Source organism: Microchirus variegatus (assembly GCF_963457635.1).
Source record: "Microchirus variegatus genome assembly, chromosome: 22".
Classification (NCBI taxonomy): Eukaryota; Metazoa; Chordata; class Actinopteri; order Pleuronectiformes; family Soleidae; genus Microchirus; species Microchirus variegatus.
This window is the reverse complement of record NC_139823.1, coordinates 17,227,085-17,253,658: the sequence shown is the minus strand read 5'-3', so window position 1 is coordinate 17,253,658 and position 26,574 is coordinate 17,227,085. Positions and strand designations below refer to the sequence as shown.

Below are 26,574 nucleotides of genomic sequence, written 5' to 3'. Positions count from 1 at the left end.
GCGTAAAAGCAGCGGCACACGCGGACAGTTGAATGTGCGCGCAACAGTTGTCCGCTAATAATACCGACAACCTGCTGCGCCTTTAAGAGGATGACTGAGGAGGAAACCTAATATCCGATCTGTGCGTATCTGAGCTCGAGCTCGTCCATCAATTAACAGCGAGATCCAAGAACGGCACGATATCACAATCCGCCTCTGCGCTCTCCTCTCCACCTGCTTTTTTTGTTTTCTTTGATTGTTGTTTTCTTTTCTTTTCTTTTTTTTTCTTGCCAGCCTCATAACCCGGATTAAATTACGCATTGCACCTTTAAGAAGCTGTCACCCGGGGATTAGAGTTACGCACAGTGAGCCAAGAGAGGGGGGTTTTACGCACCGTCGCTATCCAGAGGAGGCTCCTTCTTCTTCTTCTTCTTCTTCTCCTTCAGACACTCCTGACACCCAAAACCCACGGGGGAGCCGTCTCCAAACCACCGCGCGCCATGGCCGAGACAGGGACAGGGACAGGGACAGGGACGGGGACAGGCCCCAGCACCGGGGCCGGGACCAGTAAAGGGGTCACGGCCGGGAAACTGGCCATCAACGTGCAGAAGCGGCTGACCAGAGCGCAGGAGAAGGTAAGCGTGGTGACGGTGCGCAGTCAGGCGGAGAGAGGGCTCACATAGCAGCAGCAGCGTTCACTGTCCTACTGTCGCTCACTGCCTGTGAAACTGGAGCCTGTGAGATTTTTACCCTGAAAATGTGACTCCGCTCAGCCTTTAATCCTCAGGGGAACAGAGACGCTTCGTTTAAGTTCATGTGGATTCACTCCTTGTCCTTTAAAAATTGTAATAATACAACTTTACAGACCTTAAAGGAGGCCTGTGTGATTTCACCAGCAAGTGAATTTACTCCCTTCATAATAATAATAAGTGACTTTAATTATGCTTTGCCATATTCAGGATAGTGGAACCAATGATTTCATGATTTAAGCATTAACAGTTAAGTTCATTTTAAGGTTCAAATGTTGTCTTTCAGGTTCAAACCCCTTATAATGTGCAGTAAAAGAGGCTTTTTAATTTGCCATATAAATTGACAATGTCTAAACTTACTAGTTATAAGGATTAAGGATCGTCTAGATTAAGTTATTTCACTTTGTTTCGGGTAAGAAATAAGGATCAAATATCACGTTTTTATTGTCCTGTACAGATTTAAGACACAGAAGCCATGCAGCCAGCTGCAGAGCTGCGCCTTTTCCTCTAGGGGGGGACAAAAATAGATCATTGTGTCATTTCACAGACATGTGATATGTTCGTATTAATAGTGCGGGCGTTCGTGTGGGAAGTTATTTCGTACTTTAAACACACTTGTTGTCAAAAACAGTGTTTTTTTGAAGAATTCAGAATTCAGAGACCGATTTGCAGGAAAACCAGACGGTGACGACTGAACGTCACGGCTGCAGGAGGAGCTCTAAAAAAAAAGTGACCGACTGAAACCCGATCGTCCGTCTGTGTCCACTAGCTCTCCCGGGTTATTATAGTCCTAATCACACTCGGGGCTTAATCCCGGATGAGGTTTTTACGCACTAATCACCTCAGTCCAACACCCGCGTCTTTAAACCACTTATTGTTCCAGCGTGAGCTCGATTCTGTCTAAAAAACAAAAACTCATGTGGCTGTAGGTGGACATTTGGGATTATTAATCCCGTAAACTCACGGGGTTTGTTGGATTAACTAAGTGTTCTGCGTTGGCCTTGAATCAGAGCGACGGAAATCTGTCAACAAGGTTGTGTTTTGTCTGTTTTTGTCGCCTCTTTTTGTCGCAATTGAGTGTTTGGTTTTTTTTGCACACTCTGACCACGTTCTCACGCTTTAATCTAATCTGATGCCGTTACGGGATTTAGGAAAACACAGAGGAAAGAATGTTATTATGGAGATTTAATGGAGGAATCGTAAGTGTATTTACCCTCAAAGGTCCAGATGTAACTGTCATACAGAATAAATGTAACTAAATGTAACCAAATATCATGGAAAATAAAGGTAACTTCTCCGTAACACGTTGCTAAATAACGCTCTGTATTTATTACTTATTCAAGTTACAAATAGGATGCGTTATAGATGTAACCCTGGTCCATGATGGTGATGCCGTCACTTTGCGGGTAACGCGATCGCCGTGCATTGTGGGAAATGTAGTTTATGGTCAATGTTTATGGCCTTAAAGCAGCACAGACCTGTTTTAAACACAGATTTTTAAGACCAATTAACCACTCGCGGGCCACATAAAATGAGGTGGCGGGCCACACCTGGGCCCCGGGCCTTGAGTTTGACACATGTGGTGTAGATGGTCTTTTATAGCTAAACTGCAATGAAATATCGTCATCGTTAGAATAAAATCAGGAAATTATAGGAGATTTTATTCACCTGGACCATAATTTGACACTTGAATGTGGATTAGAGCTGAGAAATTGTCCGTATGTTGGTACCGGTTCATAGTTTCTACCAAATGTGGGGCGTCTGGTGCTCAGATTTACGACTTGTTTTAATTATTACGATGATATTGCTTGTCATAAATGCACAAACACGGGCTCGGTTTACGCTCAAAACCTTAAAAAAAAAAATCCACACACGGAGAAGTCGAGGCTCTGGATGTTTATCCACAAAGTAACACCGACAAGGTTTCAGGTGATACTGAAGCTCGCAGTCGGAGCGCTGGTCGTGTGGAGGAAGGTCAGGGTATCGTTTTCCCCTCTGAAGGCCAGTGGTGGAGGAGGAGGAGGAGGAGGAGGAGGAGGTGGAGGAGCGTCGGCTTCAGCTGTCTGTCTGTTGGCACGCTGCCCTACAGAAACCTCTCACTTCACCCGAGTCACTCACTGACTTCATCAAAAGAGCAACAGGCTCCAAAAGATAACATGGATAATCTGGGAATTTGATGCCGCGCAATCATGTTCAACGATTTAAAGACTCCACTTTATATAATGTGCTCTCGTGTTTATTAAGGTCCAGTTTTTAAGAATTAGTGACATCTACTGGTGAGAGTGCGTGACGGAACTCATACATCCCCCCGTGCATGTCGGTCAATTGACTATATTTTTTTACCAATCGGTGATGCAGAGACGTCCTGCTTAGCCGCAAACTTGTTAGCTTGTTAGCATCTGAGCAGCTAAAAGGGACACTGTGTAGTATTTATGGGTTTATATGACCCAAAATCCACTTTTTTATACATATTATGTGCTCCTGCATTGTCTAGTCGCTGTATAATAGTTTTTGTTTCATTTTCGTAGTGTTTCAAAAAGTCATGTAAAATAACACGGTCGCGGGCCGCGGTTGCATAGCCACCGTTAGCAGCGAGACGCCATGTTTCTACCGGAGCCTGTAAGGACAAACGCGAGAGAACGAATCAAGCGTCTCTTTACTTGTAGCAGGAAGTCCCGCCTCCTCTCTCTCCGCTTCGTCTGCTACGACCGCGGTAGCTCGCCCTCTTCTGCTGACACGGAGAAAGACGACGAGGACGACATTTGACCGGCTGAGGACACCGTAGCGCTCAGGGAAGGGAGGGGGTGAGCAGAGGAGCAGTTCTTTGTTGTACATTTCAGCCTCTCCTCTAGATGGCACTATAAACTACTTACTTCACCTTTAACACACCAAAAACCGTTTGGCCCAAAATGGCGGCTAATGCCTGCCCCCGCTTGATTTTAAAAACATGGGAGATCTCAGACACAATGAACTTTGTTTGGCAGCCCATGGCCCAAGTATAAAAGGAACTTTCCTTGTAACCACAGGGTTGGTTGCTGGTTCGAGTCCCCATCAGGTCAAAGGTACCTAACCCCCCACTGCTCTTCATTCTAGGGAGGTTTCCCGTACCGATCCCCAATGTTTTAATCCTGAGAAAGCACAGACTGGGCGATCCAGTCCAGACGTAGGACTGCACACTTTCAGGGAGGAGACTCCAGGGTTTGGGATCTCGCAGGAACTCGCGTGATTTAACGTGACTTCAGAATATAAACATGTAGACATGGAGGCGCAGTGACGGCAGGGCTGAACTCATGACTGAGAATCAACGGAATCAACCTGGCTTGTACAAGTTGTGGTTCTAAACAAAAGTATGCTACATCTGTTTCCCCGGCCTGGTTTAAAATCGGCGTTACAGGATAATTTGGCGAGATAATCTGTTCAAATCAGAAGACGACCACAGAATTGTCAGAAGAGTTATCCTCGAGTGTGGGACTAGCTTTTACGTATGAAAAGGTTTGTTCTAAGGCTACAAATCCACGTCTTGTTGTTTTTAAAGCAATTGTGCACTTCTATAAACTAGTGCTAGGCGCGTTGACGGCATCAACGTTACGAATTAAGCTTTTCCACGACGGCTGACCGGAAAAAGACTTGTGTGACGTCATGTTTACGTGACTCCCGATTGTTCACATTAGCCGCGTTAGCTACTTTAGCGCCGTTAGCGCGCCTACAGTCGAACTGGGGAAAAAGAGCAGCCCTACAAATAACCAGCGTACCTGTGTACTGCGTATGTGTGACTCTGTTTTTAAAGTTTAGCGTTACTTTAGCGATGCACGTTAACGTGCCCGACACTAATGTAAACCATATTTATGGATAGTGTGTTCAATTTGTGCCACTAAACCCTGCAAAATATCACCTACGTCACCTTTTAAAACTCCCTTAAACACGGCCAATTTCAGTAACTCTTGCTCTCCACTGACTGCTGAAGGAAATATTCGGCTGCTCAACTCCTAACAAGCTAACAAGCTAACAAGTTTGCGGCTCAGCAGGAGGTTTTTTTTGTTGAAAAGTGTGAACAAAAACGGCAAAACATGATGATTCTTCAGCGTCTGTCACATTCATGTCGTTCGTTTAATGGAAACTGACTTATTTTCGCTCTGTGTCGTTGACTCGCGATTCCGCAGTGATGCTAATCATGCTAATAGTTGTATTATCTTGAATGACTGAGTGAGGAATCAGGGACACTTGTGGACATGTTGACGACGACAGGGTTCGCGTTTCACTGCGAGAGAGAATTTGATTCGGACCATCTGACACAATCGTCCCGAGCCGCGGTTGTCATAGCGCTGTTACGTCGGCTGTGCTGCCGAGCATGCTGGGAGAATTTTTAGTAGTCGTACTTGTGAAAGAGAAGGAGGAGGAGGAGGAACTTTTTTGTATCTCGACTAAAAAAATCCTGATATTTTTAAGATCAGTAACTTGAATCCAAATCTATCTGCTGCTCTGGTCGGGGCCTGAACACCTGTCCTTCCTCTCCCAGGACTCCCAGCATGCCTCACTGCCGGGCGGGGCTCAGATATGTGTGTGTGTGTGAGTGTGTGTGTGTATAGAGGGTGTATCTATGTATAACCCTCCACAGGCCTCGTCTCCTCGCCTCCCTTAATACCCCACAAACTGCCCCGAGTGTGTGTGTGTGTGTGTGTGTGTGTGTGTGGAGAGAAGGTCGTAGCCGTCGGTGTTCAATTTCAACCACCCCAAAATACACACACACACACACACACACACACACACACACACTTCCAGTATGTTCCATTGTAGCCACATTTACAGTATGATTCTACTGCCGCACATAAATAAATAAATAAATACGCATGATCTTTCCGGACTTTATCGGGGATCACCTGAACGCACCGCGGAACTCTGCGGACACAGGGTTCAGCTGTCAGCTGTGGCGTTCAGGAATAGATTGGGATTTTATCAGATTGTCAGCAGGGGTGGTGTTCTGTTCTTTTTTTTTTTTTACCTGAAGTTGATTTGTGATGATAAGAATAATAATAATTTTGGCTTTAGTTTTAACACAAGTTTTAACACAAGAAATTAGCATGTTTGTATACGTGAGTTATGATAAAGGTGACTTTTATGTGCACAGTAATCTATGGCTTTGTTTTTGCAGAACTATTATATCGCCACACAATCAATGTTTTACTTAAACGTGAATTTAAAGGTGCAGTTTTGTCGTAGTGTGTGACATCTGAAGACGTTTTTCACAGCGAAATTAGCAGGAATTTGGAAACAAAAACGAAGAAAACGGTGATATTGTAGTTTACAGTTTCGTGGTTTTGCATCTTTTACTTTTAAATCGATTAAAATCAGTGCTTTCTGAGCACATTTATGTGTTTTATATGTTTTGTAAAAGAGTTTGCAAATGTTTACAAATTATAGTTTAAAAGTAAGAATACAAAATCCTAAAACTACTGTTTACGATTCCCTAAATACAAAGTTTGGGTAACACTTGTTTGTATGATCCAGTTGTTGGGTGCTATTGAATGCACATCGTAGCATAGTGGAATTTATCAGTGAGTTTACCTGGTTCTGATGACAAAAACCCATTTAAACCATGTATTAAATAGTTTTTTTGACCAAGTACACGCCTGAAGTACACGTAAAGGCTTCAGTGTAAGGCTACTGCAAGTATTTATTCACTTATACGAGGAAAGTTACGCATCGTATGTTCAAATTCTGCCAATGAACCGTCACAGATTTTCACACTCTGGGCGTTTCATTAACAATCTGAAGACCAAAGAGGTGACGGCCCCCCCCCCCCCCCCCCACGTCTAAATTAGATTTGAAGTTAATGTATTTCCTGTGAGAGCTATAAACGGAACTGTGTGGCACTGAGTGTGTGGGCGCTCGCCGAGCAGGTGTGTGTGTGTGTCTATTTATGTGTGTGTGTGTGTGTGTGTCGCAGCAGCGGGGAAGTCCCTGTGTTCTATTCACAGTGATTTCTGTATCCGTCACTGGCTCAGTGTGAGGCAGGTGGTGGACGTTCATCACCACATGAGGTGATCACAGGTGACCTTGTCTGACTCAATCTGGATTTTTTTTCTCGTCCCTTCCGTTGACGTAATTTATCTGTGGAGTCACAGATTAAGTCCAGATTGGTGATTTGAATGCGTCTGATGAGGGTAAAAAACACCTTCACTTCAAGTGTCATGTGAAACTTATTGCGTCACATTATGAGTCTGAGTGTTTCACTCTCTCTCATGTCGGGTCTCTCTCTTCCTCTTTTTCCTCCCCCTCCTTCTTCTTCCTCTTTTCTCTTCACTGATTCTTCGTCTCGTCGCGTCTCGTCTTTCTTTTCTTGACGTCCGTTTCGTTTTCCACAAACCGGGCGAAAAGCAGAACTGAGTCTGATCAGATGCACATGAAAAATGACCTGTTTCCAGCTGCTGAAATGAGAATTTTCTGTTGTTTTTGCTCATTTGAGGACTGAGACGCACCATTTTCTCCAATTGACGAATCTGTTAATTGGCACGTTAATCGATTATGAAAACAATCATTTAGTCGCGGCCCTATTTAGCACCACCGCGACTTGGACTCCGATGTAAAACACGAGTGATGTATTTCCGTATCATCACATAATCTGCATTTCTCTGCTTTAAAGGTGCATTATGTAATAAATCTAACGCAACTGGCCATAAAATCCTCCTAATGTGTCACAGAGACTCAGGAATAATGTTCATATAACAAACTGAACTCACCAACAACAACAGTACAGCCAGAATACTTGCGTTAAAAAAAATATTTTGCAAACTGCAAATCATGTTTATGTTTTGAAATCATGTTTTGGCGTCATGTGGCGCCACCTACCGCCGTCTACCGATCATTGCAGTCAGTAGAGTCTCAGCTGCCGAGCAACCACGGGTTGCCAGTTACGTCAGGAAACGAAACCTAAAAGACCTCGGTATTTTGAATTTGAATGCAGTAACCGTTTTTGGCCACATTCTTACATATGGCACCTTTTAACATTAGCATGCTAATCCTACAATTTGTAATTTGTGCCTCGTGTGGTCAGTTTGTGTCACTGCAGGTTGAATCCGGACAAAGAATCTCACAAAATTCACAAAATGTTATAATAACACGTTTTAACAAAGTCAAAGTCGTCACACCAAACCCCATAGAGAAAATCAGTGATTTTAGCTCACGGGGGACACAGGAGCTGTTGCTCTACTGCTGCCTCATGTGGTCACTTTGTGTCTCTGAGGCTGATTTAAAATTAACCTGAATAATGTGTAAATTACAGGATCTCAGAGTTTTCAATACAAAAGAAACACTAAGTGATATTTTTAATTGAGTTCAGGAGGGTCAGCAGGTCACAGGGACGCTGATCTTTAACCTCCGTATCCTCACACACACACACACACACACATTCTTGTACTTGCTGCATACTGAGGACCAGCATTTCTACTTTATAAATCAAAACAATTACAAATATAAACTTCATGAATGACATCTACAAAGAACTACTTTTTCTTTAATTTTTGGTCCAAAATTTTACAAAACGTCATAATATACTATGTCGACCAAAATAAAAAAAAAACATTTTGACCAAACATTTTTGGTCCAAAATTTTACAAAAATGTCATACTATGTCGTCCAAAAATTGTAAAAAATTTTGACAAAACATTTTTGGTCCAAAATTTTACAAAAACGTCATACTATACTATGTCGACCAAAATAAAAAATAAAACATTTTGACCAAATATTTTTGGTCCAAAATTTTACAAAAACGTCATACTATACTATGTCGACCAAAATTAAAAAAAACATTTTGACCAAAAATTTTTGGTCCAAAATTTTACAAAAACGTCATAATATACTATGTCGACCAAATAAAAACAAAAAAACATTTTGACCAAAAAATTTTGGTCCAAAATTTTACAAAAACGTCATACTATACTATGTCGACCAAAATTTAAAAAAAACATTTTGATCAAAAAATTTTGGTCGAAAATTTTACAAAAATGTCATTCTATACTATGTCGTCCAAAAATTGAAAAAATCTTTGACAAAACATTTTTGGTCCAAAATTTGACAAAAACGTCATACTATGTCATCCAAAATTTAAAAAAAAAATTGACCCAAAATTTTTGGTCCAATTTTATTTATTTTTTTTGACAAATTGAGTATAGCATATAGCAACCGAAGGAAGTGATTTCAATGAATACAAAGTGAGGACCGGCCAAAAATGACCTCACTTTGTTGGTTAAAAACCCTCACTGGTCCTCAGTATGCCGCAAGTACAAGAACACACACACACACACACACAGCTGGCGTGACTCGCAGACACAGGGGAGACACATGGCTTTGACAGGCAGCCTGAAAATAGCCGCTCATACATGCCTCCAGTTATAGATCCAGAACAAAGTAACACCACGAGTGACACGAGACGCCCCAAACCAGTAGAGATTATAATCCAAAATTATACATATATATATATATATATATACATGTATTTGACTGAATGGTAATTTCTGTGCTCGGTTTTTGCAGGTTTTGCAGAAGCTCGGCAAAGCTGACGAGACCCGAGATGCTGCCTTTGAGGAGATGGTGGCCAGATTCAACAAGCAGACGGTATTTATTTAATCTGTCAGATTAAAGAAGAAGAACAGGCCTCATGATGAGGTTTTAAATCATATCCTCGTATCTAAAGCTCTTCACTCTTTGTCTCTTTTAGGCAGAAGGCACCAAACTGCAGAAAGACCTGAAAGCCTACGTGACGGCAGTGAAAAGTATGTCTGTGATATTATTATTATAATAATAATAGTACAATGAATAGTTTTAAAGGTTTTAAAATATTGTGTCAAGGTCATTTCATTAGATTAATCAATTACTAGCTTAATCGTCAACTATTTTCAGTGTTTTTCCTGATTTTTTCAGCTTCTAAAAAGTGAATATTTCCTGGTTTCTTTGCTCCGTTTAACAAAGAAGTCATTAAAAGTGAACTGTTTTTGGTTTCTGGACAAAAACAAGACATTTTCTAAAGGTTTATTGACCCAATTAATTGAGAAAATTATTGTTTGTTGCATTCTTATTATCATAGAACCTTTATAGTGTTTGGTTTTAGACCAAAATGTCAAATCTATCTAAGCTATTTATCCAAATCAAGAGATTTGTTTTGTTAATGAGGTCCCATTCAAAAATAAAAAACAGATATTGTGTTAAAAGAGCCCTGCTTTCAAAATAAATTTTAATTAAAAGAAGGAAATTGCACGTTTTAAAGTGAGAACAAATATAAATGAGTCCCTTTATTGGATTGTTGCTTCTCAAGGTTTTGCTGCTGTTTATTTGTTATTTGATTTATTTATACAGTTTAGGCCAAAATAACATGTTTTTTTGTGTTCTCTCAGCTCTGCACGACGCGTCGCGGCGACTCCAGGACTGTTTGGCCGAAATGTACGAACCTGAGTGGTTCGGCAAAGAGGAAATGGACGCGCTGACAGAGGTGAGACGGGATTAAAACATCATACGTTTACCTGTGACCTCTGCTGTGACCTCTACTGTTACCTCTGCTGTGACCTCTACTTTGACCTCTACTGTGACCTCTGCTGTGACCTCTGCTGTGACCTCTGCTGTGACCTCTACTGTGACCTCTGCTGTGACCTCTGCTGTGACCTCTGCTGTGACCTCTACTGTGACCTCTGCTGTTACCTCTGCTGTGACCTCTGCTGTGACCTCTGCTGTGACCTCTACTGTGACCTCTGCTGTGACCTCTGCTGTGACCTCTACTTTGACCTCTGCTGTGACCTCTGCTGTGACCTCTGCTGTGACCTCTACTTTGACCATTGCTGTGACCTCTGCTGTGACCTCTGCTGTGACCATTGCTGTGACCTCTGCTGTGACCTCTCCTGTGACCTCTGATGTGACCTCTACTGTGACCTCTGCTGTGACCTCTGCTGTGACCTCTACTGTGACCTCTGCTGTGACCTCTCCTGTGACCTCTCCTCTGACCTCTGCTGTGACCTCTGCTGTGAACTCTACTGTGACCTCTACTGTGACCTCTGCTGTGACCTCTGCTGTGACCTCTGCTGTGACCTCTTGCCTTTCATTCACGTCTCTGTTTCTCTGGTGTCTTTTTCATTTTTCTTCTTCTTTCTTCTGTCTCTTTCTTAACTGCATGCCTTTCTCCTTCCGTCCTGGAAGGAGATGATAGAGAAGGAAATGGACAATAACTTGGAGGTAAAATGCAGAAAAAAAAGTGTCCCAGTGATGGAGGTGCATCATTTAAAACTGTCCCCCTGTAGACGTCCTGTAGATGGAATCGTTTTTAAATGTCAAATCGAATTTAAATGATCTTTCAGCGTCAATCACATAAAATGATAATAATATAAAGAGGAATGAGTGTCATCTGACATTTTCTGTCACATTTTAAAGAAGAATAACATGAAATGAGACATAAAATGAAATAAAGAGGTTGTAAAGTGTGTGTTTGTGTTTCCTCTGTGTTCAGGACACAGACACCCTGTGGTTAGATTATCACCAGAACATCACGGACAAATGTGTGATCTGTATGGACACGTATCTGACTCAGTTTCCTGATCTCAAGGTGTGTATTCTTCAAGTTTAGGCAGAATTAAATACATTTAACAGTGTTTATGGGTTTTAAAGTGACTCATCATGTGTCCTGTGTCCTCTGTCCTCTGTCCTCCATCCTCTGTCATCTGTCCTCTGTCCTCCGTCCTCCGTCCTCCGTCCTCTATCCTCTATCCTGTGTCCTGTGTCCTCTGTCCTCCGTCCTTTATCCTCTGTCCTTTATCCTCTATCCTGTGTCCTGTGTCCTCCGTCCTCTGTCCTCTGTCCTGTGTCCTGTGTCCTGTGTCCTCTGTCCTCCGTCCTTTATCCTCTGTCCTTTATCCTCTATCCTGTGTCCTGTGTCCTCCGTCCTCTGTCCTCTGTCCTGTGTCCTGTGTCCTCTGTCCTCCGTCCTCTGTCCTTTATCCTCTATCGTCTATCCTCTATCCTGTGTCCTCTGTCCTCTATCCTCTATCCTGTGTCATCTGTCCTCTATCCTCTATCCCGTGTCCTCTGTCCTCTATCCTGTGTCCTGTGTCCTCTGTCCTCTGTCCTCTATCCTCTGTCATCTGTCCTCCGTCCTGTGTCCTCCATCATCTGTCCTCTGTCCTGTGTCCTCCATTATCTGTGTCCTCTGTCTTCTATCCTCTGTCCTCTGTCCTCTATCCTCCGTTCTCTGTCCTCCGTCCTGTGTCCTCCATCATCTGTCCTCCGTCATGTGTCATCCATTATCTATCCTCTGTCCTGTGTCCTCCATTATCTGTGTCCTCTGTCTTCTATCCTCTGTCCTCTGTCCTCTATCCTCTGTCCTCTGTCCTTTGTCCTGTGTCCTCCGTCCTCCGTCCTCTGTCCTCCGTCCTGTGTCCTCCATCCTCTGTCCTCTGCAGGCTCGCATAGCAAAGCGTGACAGGAAGTTGGTGGACTTTGACAGTGCCAGGCATCACTTTGCCTCCTTACAGAAAGGGAAGAAGAAGGACGAGGCCAAGATCGCCAAGGTAACCATTTGTGTGTGTGTGTGTTTTTAATTTAATTGAATTTTTATTTTTTAGTTGTTGTGTTTTTGGACCTAAAGTGTGACTTTATCTCCCAACAAAAGTGTGTTACTAACCACCGTGTGAACACGACTGAACGTCTGAGTTTGTGTAGAAAATGATCATAAACACTCTGGTATCGAAAAGAGCTGAAACAGTGATTCAAAGCTATTTATTTATTTATTTATTTATTTATTTTCAGCTTCTTAAATGTGAATATTTTCTGGATTCTTTGCTCCATAAAACAAATAAATCCTTAAAACTGAACAAATTAATCTCTTTGAACAAAACAGGACGATTTGAGAAACAATGACCAACATTTTTTTTGGACATTTTATGGAACAGAACATGAAAATAATCATTTTTTTGCAGCTCTAGTATCAAACCACATGATCCAGTCCTGCTCTCTGTCGCCCTCTATCTCTAACCAGTGGTACTGCAGCCTTATAGCAGGAGTCTTCTTTCTGTTCTTCTTCTCTTTTCTATAATTTCCTCATTATTAGGAATTTTAAATGAAGTGACAGAGACACGTTTGTGCTGAAGTTTTTTTTATTTTATTTAATTAAGCAAAAATTGTGCAGAAGTTAAAAAAAATAGTGTTTTTTTCTTTCCTTTTTGTTTATAAGTGAAATTTGAACTGAAATTAAATCCGATTTTAATCATTTTGAGTCCTTTTTGCTCAGGTGAGTTTATATAATTGTTGAAAATATAACACTCACTGTAACACTTTAACATAACGATGCATGAACTGCTGCTGCTGATGAACCTGTTTTCTGTCACGTGCTAAATGCTCATTAACATGTGTTGTTGTTGTTGTCGTTGTTGTTTGTCTTGAATTGTTCTTGTTTGCTTCTCTCTCTCTCTCTCTTGTGCATGGTGTGTGTGGTTAGCCAGCAGCCCTGTTGGAGATGGCGGCTCCCAGCTGGGCTCAGGGTTTGATATCAGCCCACCAGGTGGCTCAGACTAACCTCTCCTTCAACCAGGTGAAACTCTGGTTCATCACTGACCTCCTCCCTAAGCCTAGAAACAACAACAACAACAACAACAAAAACAACGATGACGACTGTTAGTTAGTCAGTCAGTCGTCTGTAGACTCTGTGCACGGGATCAGTGTTCGCTAACAGGGCCGGAACAAACCTTTATGGGGCCCTGAGATGAATGTGAAGGGTGGGCACCACCTCAGAGCAGTCACTGCTTAAGTATTATTGATACAAATGTAACAATATATGTGTGAAACTTGATATAATATAAGAGATTTCATTGTATTATTATTATTAAATATTATTATTGATACTTATTGACATAAGTCACATGACATTAACTATTAAAAGTAAGAAGTTTATGTGTATATGTATATATATATGTATGTATATGTATATGTGTATATACATATATGTATGTATATGTATATGTATGTATATGTATGTATATGTATATATATGTATATATGTATGTGTATATGTATATATGTATGTATATATGTGTATGTATATGTATATATGTATGTATATATATGTATATGTATATATATATGTATATATGTATGTATATGTATATATATATGTATATGTATGTGTATATATGTATGTATATGTATATATATGTATGTATATATATATATGTATGTGTATATATACATATATACACACATAAAAATATTCATCTGGATAAAATATAAACAAAATAGAATATTTAATAATAATAATAAAAAAACTCTATTTCAGAATAAAATCCTGACAAATTGTTAATAATTAAATAATAATTGTTAATAATAATTATGATGATTATGAATAATAATAATGGAAAGTTATAATTTACATTTTAGAGAATCTACTTCTTCTATTTTGGTTTATTTAATATTTTTTAAAGTAACCTTTGAACTACTTATTAAAAAAGTGCATATGTGAAATGAGTTATTTTATACTGTGTATAAATGATATATTTGGGTTGCCAGTTCTGAATGACCTAATCCTTAGTTTCTAAACAATATTACAATGTGAAATGATTACATTTTATTCATTTTTAAAGAGAATATGTTATGTTAATCTCATATAAATCAGTTCAGTGTTTCTGATCACGTGTACAGAGCCTCACCTTAATTTGATTCCCCTCCTCCCCAACAATCAAAAAGATTCTTTATATCCTTTCTTTGGTAGTTATTTGACAGAAATGCCCTTTATCTACTTTCTTACATTTGTCATTTGAATGTTACGCAGCATTCACATGACTGCGGTTATTAAACCCTGAACCTTTTGTTTGTTTGTCTGCATGCACGTGTGCTCGTTACAGAGTCTGTCACTCCTAATCTGTTCGGATTAGAGATATATAGTGTGATTTAAATGTGTGTGTGTGTGTGTGTGCGTGTGTGTGTGTGCAGGCGGAGGAAGACCTCGGTCGAGCCCAGAAGATTTTCGAGGAGCTGAATGTGGATTTACAAGACGAGCTTCCAGTCCTGTGGGACACGTACGTTTACTTTTACTCCGACAAAATCTTATTGTTATTATTATTATTATTATTATTATTATTATGGATTGTGATTTAAATGTGTGTGTGTGTTTGCGTCACACGCAGTCGTGTTGGCGTCTATGTTAACACATTCCAGAGCCTGGCAGGTCATCAGGAGAAGTTCCACAACGATATGAGCAAAGTGAGTCGAACTTACAAGAATAAAATGATGGATTATTGATTGATTGATTGATTGAATGTGATCGATCAGTTGTATTATTGATAATCTGCTCATCACGCGTGCGTCCTCAGCTCAGCCAAAACCTGAACGACATCATGACCAAACTGGAGGAGCAGCGGCTGATCAAGTAAGTAAAAAAAAAAATCATGGCTGGATTATGATGGATTATGGTGGATTATGAGATTATGAGGTCTGCTGGGTAATGACTCAGTGTTCTGAGTGGTCATTTTCTATTTTTTCTGTGGTTGTTTGACATCTCTTTGCCGTCCTCTGATGACCCTTTCAAAATAAAATGAATAATACTTTTTTTTTTTAAATAAAAAAAATGATAAAAAAAAAATGCTGAATCATGTTAACCAAGGTTAAAAGAAACACTTGGATTACACAGATTTACACAGGAAAAACACAGATTTCTAATTAAAATACCCCGTATTATGAGAGTAATGTCCGTCACACTGCCCCCTACTGCAGAAAAGATGGTACTGCAGCAGCCAAGACAGAAGATGGTGCTAAGAGGTAAAAAAAAAAAACGTGCAGCCGTTTGATTTGTTGGTTTGTTCCGTGTCGGCTGAGCGTGCAGCTTTTAAAAAAAAAAAAAAAAAATTATGCTTTCATGTGTTTGTGTTGTTTTGTGTCACTCACTCATCTTGTCATTTGTTTAAAGGACTTGTTTTAGTTGTTTTATTTCAAGTTTAACTGTGAAAAATCTGTTTATTATGGAACAGAAACGTGTCATTTTAGAAGAAAACACTTCATGTAATGTATCTTTTTGTGCGAAACTGGTTTGGGATTTAACTTTTGTGAGCTTCTCTGTTTGTGTGTGTTGTTCCTGTAAGTCCTGACTATCACATGCTGTGTGTGTGTGCACAGTGTGTTGTCATGAACGTCAGGTTCTGCTCTACAAGTGTCACACATGGATGTTTTTTTACGTTGCTTTGTCGCCCTCGTGTGGAGTTAATACCTGCATGTGTTTTTGTTCTTAATTTCTCTTTTCTTTTCTTCACAATCCTTCATTTCTTTTCCATTCTCACTCATTCACTCCTCTCTCCCTCTTCGTTGACAGTGAGGAAGCCAACCACAGTGATTCAGCCTGCTCAGCACCAAAGGTAAAACACAGAAACAAGACAATAACAGCCTGATTATGGACTGCAGAGGTCTTAAAGTCATGGCTTCCACCAGTTTTTTTTCTATTTAATAGGTTCATTTTGCATCATAAATGTACGGAAGCGTATTGCATTCACTTGAAAAAAAAAAACCTCCTGTTTTTCTCAGTAATTAATTTTCGGTTTGATTTTTTTAATAATTTTTTTTCTGTTTTTCTGACAAATATTTTTTCCCTGTTTTTCTGAGAAACAAACTAATGATAATACCATCTATCTGACTTAAAGACAGGACTATCTCCCAGTGTCTTAAACCCAGATCAAAGTAAAACTTGATTAAACTAAACAAGCCGTCCATGTTTAATGTTTTAAAAATTACTCTGAAAAAGAGAAAAAAAATTTCTCCGAAAAACAGAAAAAAAAATTAGACAGAAAAACAGGGAAAACATATTAGTCAGAAAATCAGAAAAAAAAATATTCAAAAAATCAAACCGAAAATTAATTACTGAGAATTGCTTCTGTATAAATGTGCTTTTTTAATGTGAACTACATATATATATTGTTCCATATTCTGTGAAATTTGATGGAATATTGTGGTATAAGTTGAATCTTGTCACCAGAAATTTGACTTTTTTTTCACTTGACCAGTTGAATTTTGGAAGTTCTTTCCAAATGTCAAAGCTCGCTGTCTCTAAATATTGCACATTATCAGCTCATACTGCACTACTTACATTCATATTGCACAATTTGTGAATAAAAACCCCAGGTGTTCAGTTAATTCCAGTCTTGTATAAAGACGCTAGAGATTGAAGTCACTTTTTTATTATAATAATAATAATAATAAAGTAAAAGTGTATGACATTCACTTCACTGAAGTTTCAAAAGTAATTTTTCTGATACAAAATGCACTTTTGTGCACTTAAGTTTTAAGGATTGAGCCACGGTGGCTCAGTTGTCTTGCAAATGGAAGGTTGTGGGTTCAATTTCTGCCCCTTTCTAGTCTATGTATATGTCAACTCTTCTTCTACTGATTTTATTTGGTAGTAACAAAGAGTAACGGTAACACACACAGGTTAATCCCCCTCTTAAATCCACATCATCATAAACACAGTGTATATTCGGTGTCCGTCATGGTGTGTGTGCTAATCTGTGTCTGTGTCTGCCTCACCGCTCTGCATGTGTGTGTGTGTGTGCACGTGCGTGTGTGCGTGCACGTGCATGTGTGTGTGTTTGTGTTTTTAACCCCTCGTTGGCGGAGCAGAGGCTCGGTCCTCCTCCCAGTCGACCTCCGCCGAGGCTGACGCCGTCTCCGTCTCCGGACCAGAGGCTGGAAAACGCCGCGCTGTTTGAGGACGAGGCCTCGGAGGCTAAAGCTAACGCAGACTCCGCGACGACGACGGCGACGACACAGAAGGTCAGACTGACCCAACCACCTCTACGTCTTAGTCTGATTACTGTTTTGACCATAATCCACTGATAATCTGGTCATATTGAGCTCATGGTTCAATATTAAAAGGTCTTTCAGGGAAGAATTCATACAAATATAGATTTTGAAGGCTTTTCATTTTGATTCCTGATCAGAATTGAGTAGAATTTGCGATCTCCTTTCACTTAGATGCGTTTAATTCAATATGTATTTACAGTTAAAGGTGCATTATGTAATAAATCTAAAGCAACTGGACCATAAAATCCTCCTAATATGTCACAGAGACTCAGGAATAATGTTCATATAACAAACTGAACTCACCAACAACAACAGTACAGACAAAATATTTGCATTAAAAAAAAAATATTTTGCAGACTGCAAATCATGTTTATGTTTTGAAATCGTGTTTTTTTTGCATGTGGCGCCACCTACCGCCGTCTACCAATCATTGCAGTCAGTAGAGTCTCAGCTGCCGAGCGACCACGGGTTGCCAGTTACGTCAGAAAACGACACCAAAAATGACCTCGGTGTTTTGAATTTGAATGTAGTAACCGTGTTTGGCCACATTCTTACATATGGCGCCTTTAACTCGTCAATTAAAACCTTGTAGTAAAGTTATTCAATTTAATAATTAATTATTATTCAATTAAATAAAAACGTCATTAATTCTTTCAGTGAAGAATTAGATATTCACAGATTATACTGTATTTTAAAGTGTTTTAACTTGCAGCTGTTATATTTATTTATATTCTGTTGACCTAATATATGGGGGATACCATACACTTCTCTAGGATTATGACGATGAAGAGCTTAATGTAGTATTTCAAGAACCAAAATGGAGTTCTAAAAAGCCCTATATATACGTACAAATGTGACTTTTGCAGAGATTATACCGCCCTTACCTCATTTATGTGTGTGTGTGTGTGTGTGTGTGAATCAGTGTGAGCCCTGGTCAGGGTTCAGTCTGCTGGACTGGGATGTGGAGGTTTTCAGTCCCGTCACATGTCCAGCTCCTCAGGTTGGTAAAAGTGTGCGTTTGGTTGAGGAACAAAAAAAAAAAAAAAAAAAAAAAAAAAAAATCAGCAGCGTTTCCATCAAAAAAGACCGTGTTTACATCCAGTTTGAGTCAACACTGATAAGAATTAGGTTGGTGCTTCTATGTAAAAAACAAGATTTTACACTGCATGTAAACGTGTGTGTGTGTGTGTGTGTGTGTGTGTCGTAGTTGTGAGGAGGAGGAGGAACTTTTTTGTATCTCGACTAAAAAAATCCTGATATTTTTAAGATTAGTAACTTGAATCCAAATCTATCTGCTGCTCTGGTCGGGGCCTGAACACCTGTCCTTCCTCTCCCAGGACTCCCAGCATGCCTCACTGCCGGGCGGGGCTCAGATATGTGTGTGTGTGTGTGTGTTCTTGTACTTGCGGCATACTGAGGACCAGTGAGGGTTTTAAACCAACAAAGTGAGGTCATTTTTACGAAGTGAGGACATTTTGGCCGGTCCTCACTTTGTTTTCATTGAAATCACTTCCTTAGGTTGCTATAACATGCTATACTCAATTTGTCCAAAATTTTAATTTTGGACGACTTTTTCTCAAATTTTGGACGACTTTTTCTCAAATTTTGGACCAATTCTTTTTTTTCAAATTTTGGACCAATTCTTTTTTTTCAAATTTTGGACCAAATTTTTTTTTTCTAATTTTGGACCAAATTTCTTTTTTTCAAATTTTGGACCAATTTTTTTTTTTCAAATTTTGGACGACATAGTATAGAATGACGTTTTTGTCAAATTCTTTTTTAAATGTTGGTCTACATAGTATAGTATGACATTTTTGTAAAATGTTGGACCAAAAATTTAAAAAATAAAATAAAATAGAAAAAGTTTTCCAGCCCTTTTTGCTCTGGGGCTCCACCTGCAGACATTTTATGGTACTGCAACCAGTAGTTCTTTGTAGATGTCATTCATGAAGTAGATATTTGTAATTGTGTTGATTTATAAAGTGGAAATGCTGGTCCTCAGTATGCAGCAAGTACAAGAATGTGTGTGTGTGTGTGTGTGTGTGTGTGAAGTCAGGAAACAAACACATTTTACCGCATGGCGTCTTCTGTGCATCTTTGTTTTGCTTGATTATATTCTACGTACACGTATAGAACTAACACTTTCGCAGATTGTTTTAAAGTCTCTGGTTGTCTCGTTTTTTTGTGTTACCGCCTCACGGAAGGCGCCGTCATGGGATTCATGGGTAAGCGTGCAGTCAAAGACACTAAAACTACAAACGTTTTCCACCTTCACGGACGGTGAAATCATTCATCTGTGTGTTCTTTTCACCAAAACCTCCCTTCCATCTGAATTTGTGTCACGCCCGCGCACAAATCTGGAACCCCGTGCTTTGTTCCAAACCCTCAAATCCTCTTGCGTCGTCCTTCCCTCTCACTTTGCCTCCAAATCAAATGCTCCCAACACCCCCCCCCCTCCCCCCACAACCTCATAGCGAGAACATAGCGCCACAGAGCAGGAACTCCACTACGACGACGGCAACGATGACCTCGATGAAGACCAGTACCCGGAGGCTTACGGTGAACCCAGCGCCCAGAGCTACTCTCAGCCCGGCTGGGACGATCCAGAGACGGATCAGGATCGGGAAAGCTGGAGCGACGCCCGAGGCCAGGCCGCTCAGTCGCACGCCGAGCCCACGCGGGGCGATGAAGACGCCGGTGTGGGACGGGGAGGCTGGGGAGATGATGATGAAGAGGACCAGGTAGAGTCGGGTGGATTAGGTAGACGCCACGTGGGACCTTGAAGTCTTAGCTTCCCTCAGGTTCTGGAAACTCCTCCTCCCTTCTGATCCTCTTCTAACCTTCAGATTTTCTTCCTGAAGCAAAAATCATTGACTTCCATCATAACTGATCTGGATTCTGCTTTTACAGAGTGCTGTGACCAACGGCTCTGATGGCGAACTCCCTCCAGGATTCCTCTACAAGGTGAGACGGAGACTTGTTGCGCTAACGCGGGTTAGCGCAGTAAATATTGAATATTCAAAAAAATTTGGCTTCTTCACGGCTTTTATTATTTGGCTCCGTAGGTGAAAGCGATACACGACTACTCTGCCACCGATGGCGACGAGCTGGAACTGAAGATGGGAGACGTCGTGCTGGTTGTGGCCTTTGATGCCCCAGACGAACAGGTCAGCTCCTCTATCTGTGTTTATTTAGATATTATTATATCCGTGGCTTTACGGTCATTTTTTAGGGGGTTAGCGTGCGTAGAAAACGCTTGAAATTTGGTCCGGTCCGCTAAAAATTCGATACTGGGATAGAGCGCGAACATGTTCTTAGCCCCAGGACTCTATAGCGCCCCCAGAAGTCGGGTCATGGTCAAACCAAAGTGGCCAAATCGGGCTTACGCCAAAGTATCTTTTTAGGGTAAAATTTTGACGTTAGAGAAAGTGGCTAAAATTGCGTTAAATGCTAAATGTTTTTGGGTTTTTTTGTATCGTCACACATAGTTGTTCCGATTTTAACCAAACTTGGTTCCGCCCACCCAGAAGTCGGCCATTTTGGGACAACAGAAACAGCTAGTTTACGCATTTGAACGAACTCGCCCTCGCACGTTTAAGCTAGCATCGTCAAACTCGGACCATGTATTAAAGACAAGTTAATGATTAAAAGCTATCTAAGGATTTTATCGAGGTCAAAGGGCGTGGCCTCAGCGCTCGGACAAATTTTACTCAAAAAATGGCGGGAAAACTACTTTAGAATTCCACTTTTTTTTGAAAGCTTTAACGTAAACAGAAATAGGTGAAATATCTCGCAGTCAAACTGGTATATATGACGAGTTGTTTGGGGCGAGGGCCCCGGATGTGTTCCATTTTGTTTCATATTTGGTTGATTTTGTGTAGGACTGTAGGATTAAGCGTATCCTAGCTAGCAGTGAATCTAGCCAAGATCCTTTGCACTAAAACCCAGTTCGTGTTCTTCGTGCCCGCAGGACGACGGCTGGCTCATGGGTTACCAAGAGAGTCAGTGGTTGCAGAAGAAAGCTCTTTCAGCCAAAGGTGTTTTCCCTGAAAACTTCACCCAGAAGGTTTGAGGTTCATGACACCAACCCCCACCGAAAAAATAAAAGATTCTTCTCCCACTTCTCCGACACAAACTCTTCCAAAGACGGTTTCATAAATGTTTGTTCTACACGATATACGATGTATTGGTAACGGCATGATCGGAAATCTCAACAGTTATGACACCGAATTATTTACGTGTGCAGAAAACAGCGATGGTCTGTAGTAAAAACAGATTTCTTGAATATATTTATGCACAACAAAAGTTAAACGATGAGAGGAAACGATGCTAAATTCTTTGATTTGGTGAACGCAAATGAAACACAAGACGATAGCGATATTTTAAAAAGAATGGAGAACGTCGTGGATGTACTGTACGAATGTCAAAATATCTGTGTTGTGTATTTTCGAGGACTTTTCACAGTTGCTTGCATGAAGCATTTGTCCTATATTTCCTTTTGTTGTACAACAAACACTGTTTGCACCATGTTGATGAAATACGCCTGTTATGGTGTAAATGTGCAGGGGTCCCAGGCTCGAGCCCTGGGGAACACCACCCCATATAAACCAGATGTTTACGGGGGTGCTTTTTCGTTGCTTTATCAAATAACTTACGGTTAATAACTTCCGATTCTTGAACTTGTAGCTTCATCCAAGGGAACAGTAGTTTTTCATGGATTTAAATCGGCCATTTTGACGACGTGACGCGAGAGGGTGTGGCTTCGATTTTTTCTAATGCACACAGTTTTGTTTTAGTTTTTGAAACATCTGTTCATCCAGGCGTGAAATTTCAAAGCTTCTCATCAAGCTTGGCTACTCCGACTGTAAAGCACTGATTTAGTCGGAGTACTCGGAGATAATATGTTATTTAAATATTGTCCATATTTACTTATGGATTTCTGTGATCTCTGGAAAACGGCGATCTGACCTGGACTCTTTTGCCGTCAACACTGGATCATCATTTATACGGACATTTGTGTTTTCTTTAGTTTCCCAGTATAAAGGTTTAGACTGCTGTGAGTCCATGGCTGCAATGTTTAAAAACCAAAGCTGAAACACTTCGATATTCTGCCAAAATCTGACAGAAACAGAAGTTAAACCCACAGAGAAATGTATTTTCAAACTATGGAGATAATGGATATGGTCACTATTGCACCAAATTGGTCATTAAAGATTGATGAAGCAACAGTTTGCTGTGTCAGTGTCTCATTTTTAACACTTATTTATAGATTTTTGGACATTTTAGTGCACGTTATTTAGTCTATTATTATATAAATCTTTACAATTTGCAACTTTGCACTATTGTACTACAGCTGCATATAATACAGAGAATAAACTATGTCATTTTCTCGCATTTGCTGACTTTTGTGATGCAGAAAAACTGATGTGAAAACACTTTGATTTACATTTTATTTATTTGAACTTGACCAGAATGGCATTTACACACGTATACACTTTTTCTTTTCATGTTTAAAGGTGCATTATGTGATAAATCTAAAGCAACTGGCCATAAAATCCTCCTAATATGTCACAGAGACTCAGGAATAATGTTCATATAACAAACTGAACTCACCAACAACAACAGTACAGACAAAATATTTGCATTAAAAAAAATATTTTGCTGACTGCAAATCATGTTTATGTTTTGAAATCATTTTTTTTGCATGTGGCGCCACCTACCGCCGTATACCAATCATTGCAGTCAGTAGAGTCTCAGCTGCCGAGCGACCACGGGTTGCCAGTTAAGTCAGAAAACGAAACCTAAAAGATATTTTGAATTTGAATGTAGTAATGGTGTTTAGCCACATTCTTACATATGGCGCCTTTAATGTTGAAAACCCTCCAGACAAAATGACTGCTTCACCTTTACTCACCACTAGGTGGTGATGTGGTGAATCTGTGTGATATCTTTGCTGTATTTCCATGAGAGCTGTGGAGAATTCAGGTTTGAAGTCACTTTAGTCTGTTCGTGAATGATTTTTAATGAAAGGTACATTTATGAAAACACTATATTTAAGCCTTATAAATACAAGATATCATAAATAAATTGTCATAAACCTGCACAGACGAGTGTTATATCGGAAGCGTTGCCTCTTTTATGGCGTTTTTTTGTATTTACTGGGCAAAACCATTCATACCTGCAACAGCAGGTATGAATGGTTTTGCCAGGACGTGCAGTCATGTGGAAAACACAACACAAGGAGAGGAGAAACTGCTGCTAAAGGATATCAAACAACAGGGAAGAGGGAACGAGACTCCAGGCAGTTAAAGTTAAATTAAAAACCGTAAAACGCATAAAACGTGTTTAATGAGTGACAAAAATGTCTACTTTCAAGGACAATAAATTCATGGTAATTTAAATCTACACTCATTTAAAGGTGAAGTAAGTAGTTTATAGTGCCATCTAGAGGAGAGGCTGGAATTTACAACAAAGAACTGCTCCTCTGCTCACCCCCTCCCTTCCCTCTGAGCGCTACGGTGTCCTCAGCCGGTCAAATGTCGTCCTCGTCGTCTTTCTCCGTGTCAGCAGATGAGGTTCGTGAGGCGAGGGAGAGGGCGGAGCTACCGCGGCCGTAGCAGACGAAGCGGAGAGAGAGGAGGCGGGACTTCCGATACGAGTGAAGCGACGCTTGATTTGTTCTCTCGCGTTTGTCCTCACAGGCTCCCGTAGAAACATGGCGTCGTGGCAATGCAAAGAATATTATGCAGCGACTAGACAACGCAGGAGCACATAATATGTATAAAAAAGTGGATTTTGGGTTATATAAACCCATAAATACTACACAGTGTCCCTTTAAATCATGTTCATGTTTTTCGAGATGGCGAAGTCTCTTTTATTTGTCTCCAAAATGCAAAGAAGAAGAAGAAGAAGAAGAGGTTAATTACTGTATCTCTCTGGTGTCATGATGACATGATGGCAACCATGCGTTTGTCCCTGTGGACGCGTGTTTACTCGAGCAATGGGAACACACACACACACACACATTCTTGTACTTGTTGCATATTGAGGACCAGCATTTCCACTTTATAAAGCAACACAATTACAAATATCTATCGACATCTATATAGAACTACTGGTGGCAGTACCATAAAATGTCTGCAGGTGGAGCCCTAGAGCAAAAAAGGCTGGAAAACTGTTTCGATTTTTTTTACAATTTTTGGTCAAAATTTTTACAAAAACATCATACTTATACTATGTTGACCAAAATGTAAAAAAAAAATTTGACCAAATATTTTTGGTCCAAAATTTGACAGAAACGTCCTACTATACTATGTCATCCAAAATTTGAAAAAAAGAAAAACAAAAGAGGAAATTTTGACCCAAAATTTGAAAAAAATGGTCCAAAATTTGACAAAAAAAATTTGGTCCAAAATTTTACCCAACATTTTTGGTCCAAAATTTTTGGTCCAAAATTTGACCCAAAATTTTGGGTCCAAAATTTGATTTTTTTTTTTTTTTTGACAAATTGAGTATAGCATGTTATAGCAACCTAAGGAAGTGATTTCAATGAAAACAAAGTAAGGACCGTCCAAAATGTCCTCACTCTGTAAAAATGACCTCCCTTTGTTGGTTAAAAACCCTCACTGGTCCTCAGTATGCTGCAAGTACAAGAGCACACACACACACACACACACACACACATACACAATGAACAATGGACGTCTGAGGGCAAAGAAAGTAGTTACTAAGGCGACTACTTACTACTTTCTTGGCAGTGCAAACAGTTTTGTCGTCGCGTCTCTTAGGTTACCTTCAGGAGCCTTTTGTCAACTCTTACACTTCATGTAAAAAAAAAACACAGATGCATTAATGTTCTGCCACAAACTATGATTTTTATAAAGGGGTAAAAAGTCTTGTTTGAAATAGGTCTGAAAATGATTAACTTCCAGCTTCTTCAGTGTGAATATTTAGCTCATGTAGCAAAGAAATGGTTCAAATAGAATAAGTTTAGTCTGTGGACGGAAAAAACTATAGATTTTTTACACTATTATCATGTTAATTTTTGATCTTCACTGTGACTGTTGTGTGACCTCTATGTAACAGTGACCTGTGACAGAAGGTTACTCAGGGACAACAGCATGTTTTGCTCCTTTTTTTTCATTTATATTGTATTTGACCTGTCGACAAGTTAAAGTGTGCAGGAGTTCAGGTTCATATTTCACTCATTTATGCAACAACAGCCGTTCTTCCTCAGATCTCTGCAGGAGGGGGGGAGAGCACAACACTGAATTTTCCCTTTCTTTTTTTTTTCTAATTGTGTGCAACTTGCTTCTCGTCTTTCATCGAAAAAAGGAGTTGCCGTTTGTTTCACTAGCTTCCTCCAGTTACCACAACATGCCAGGCCGTCGCCCCCGGCGACGACCGCTCTATAAAGGCGGCTTCTCGCGCTCGACACCTGACACGACGACATCCCCAGCCACTCATCTCCAGTGAACAAGGGAAGACTAAGCTTCTACAGACGAAAACATGGTGAGGATATTTACTCCTATGATGCGTCTTCTTTTGAGACTTTTCTGACTTTAAAGCTGCTCGTGTGGGTTAGTTTTTTTGTTCCTTTGTGGATATTGAGCATCGTTTGACTACGTTAGTAAGGTGTGTAAGTCACAGAAAACTTGTGAAGTGAATTGTTTGCACAGGTTTTCTACTGATGCATATATATATATATATGTATGTATATGTATATCTATATATATATATAGATATATATATATATATGTATAATGTATAATCTGCTTTGTAATAATCATTTCTGTACAAGGCATTTTCGACCTCAAACTAGTAATCCACCAATTAATAGCAAAAGAAGTATATATATATATATTTATTTATATATGTATAAATGTCTATATATACTGTGTATATATATATATGTATATGTATGTATACGTATATATATATACACATATATGTATATATACGTATATATATGTATACATATATATTTATACACGTATATATATGTATACATATATATTTATACATATATATGTATATA

The 26,574-nt window shown here is 39.9% G+C and overlaps 1 protein-coding gene across 1 annotated transcript; it reads left to right on the top strand.

Annotated features, from left to right (window-relative positions):
* Positions 1 to 153: 153 nt before the first annotated feature.
* bin1b (bridging integrator 1b) lies at positions 154 to 22,759 on the top strand. The gene is made up of 14 exons (XM_083908366.1): positions 154 to 614; positions 9,258 to 9,338; positions 9,442 to 9,496; positions 10,115 to 10,209; positions 11,215 to 11,310; positions 12,164 to 12,271; positions 14,685 to 14,770; positions 14,879 to 14,954; positions 15,065 to 15,120; positions 15,465 to 15,509; positions 16,057 to 16,099; positions 20,448 to 20,501; positions 20,603 to 20,704; positions 21,508 to 22,759. The coding sequence occupies exons 1-14, from the start codon at positions 480 to 482 to the stop codon at positions 21,607 to 21,609; spliced, it is 1,134 nt and encodes a 377-aa protein (XP_083764492.1). The 5' UTR covers positions 154 to 479; the 3' UTR covers positions 21,610 to 22,759.
* Positions 22,760 to 26,574: the final 3,815 nt, after the last annotated feature.

Bases quoted from the DNA above. Each gene is read 5' to 3' on its own strand.
- bin1b (XM_083908366.1), top strand. From the start codon at position 480: ATGGCCGAGACAGGGACAGGGACAGGGACAGGGACGGGGACAGGCCCC. The intron at 11,311-12,163 runs GTGTGTATTCTT...TGTCCTCTGCAG, and splicing joins CTCAGTTTCCTGATCTCAAG to GCTCGCATAGCAAAGCGTGA. The intron at 20,705-21,507 runs GTCAGCTCCTCT...TCGTGCCCGCAG, and splicing joins TTGATGCCCCAGACGAACAG to GACGACGGCTGGCTCATGGG.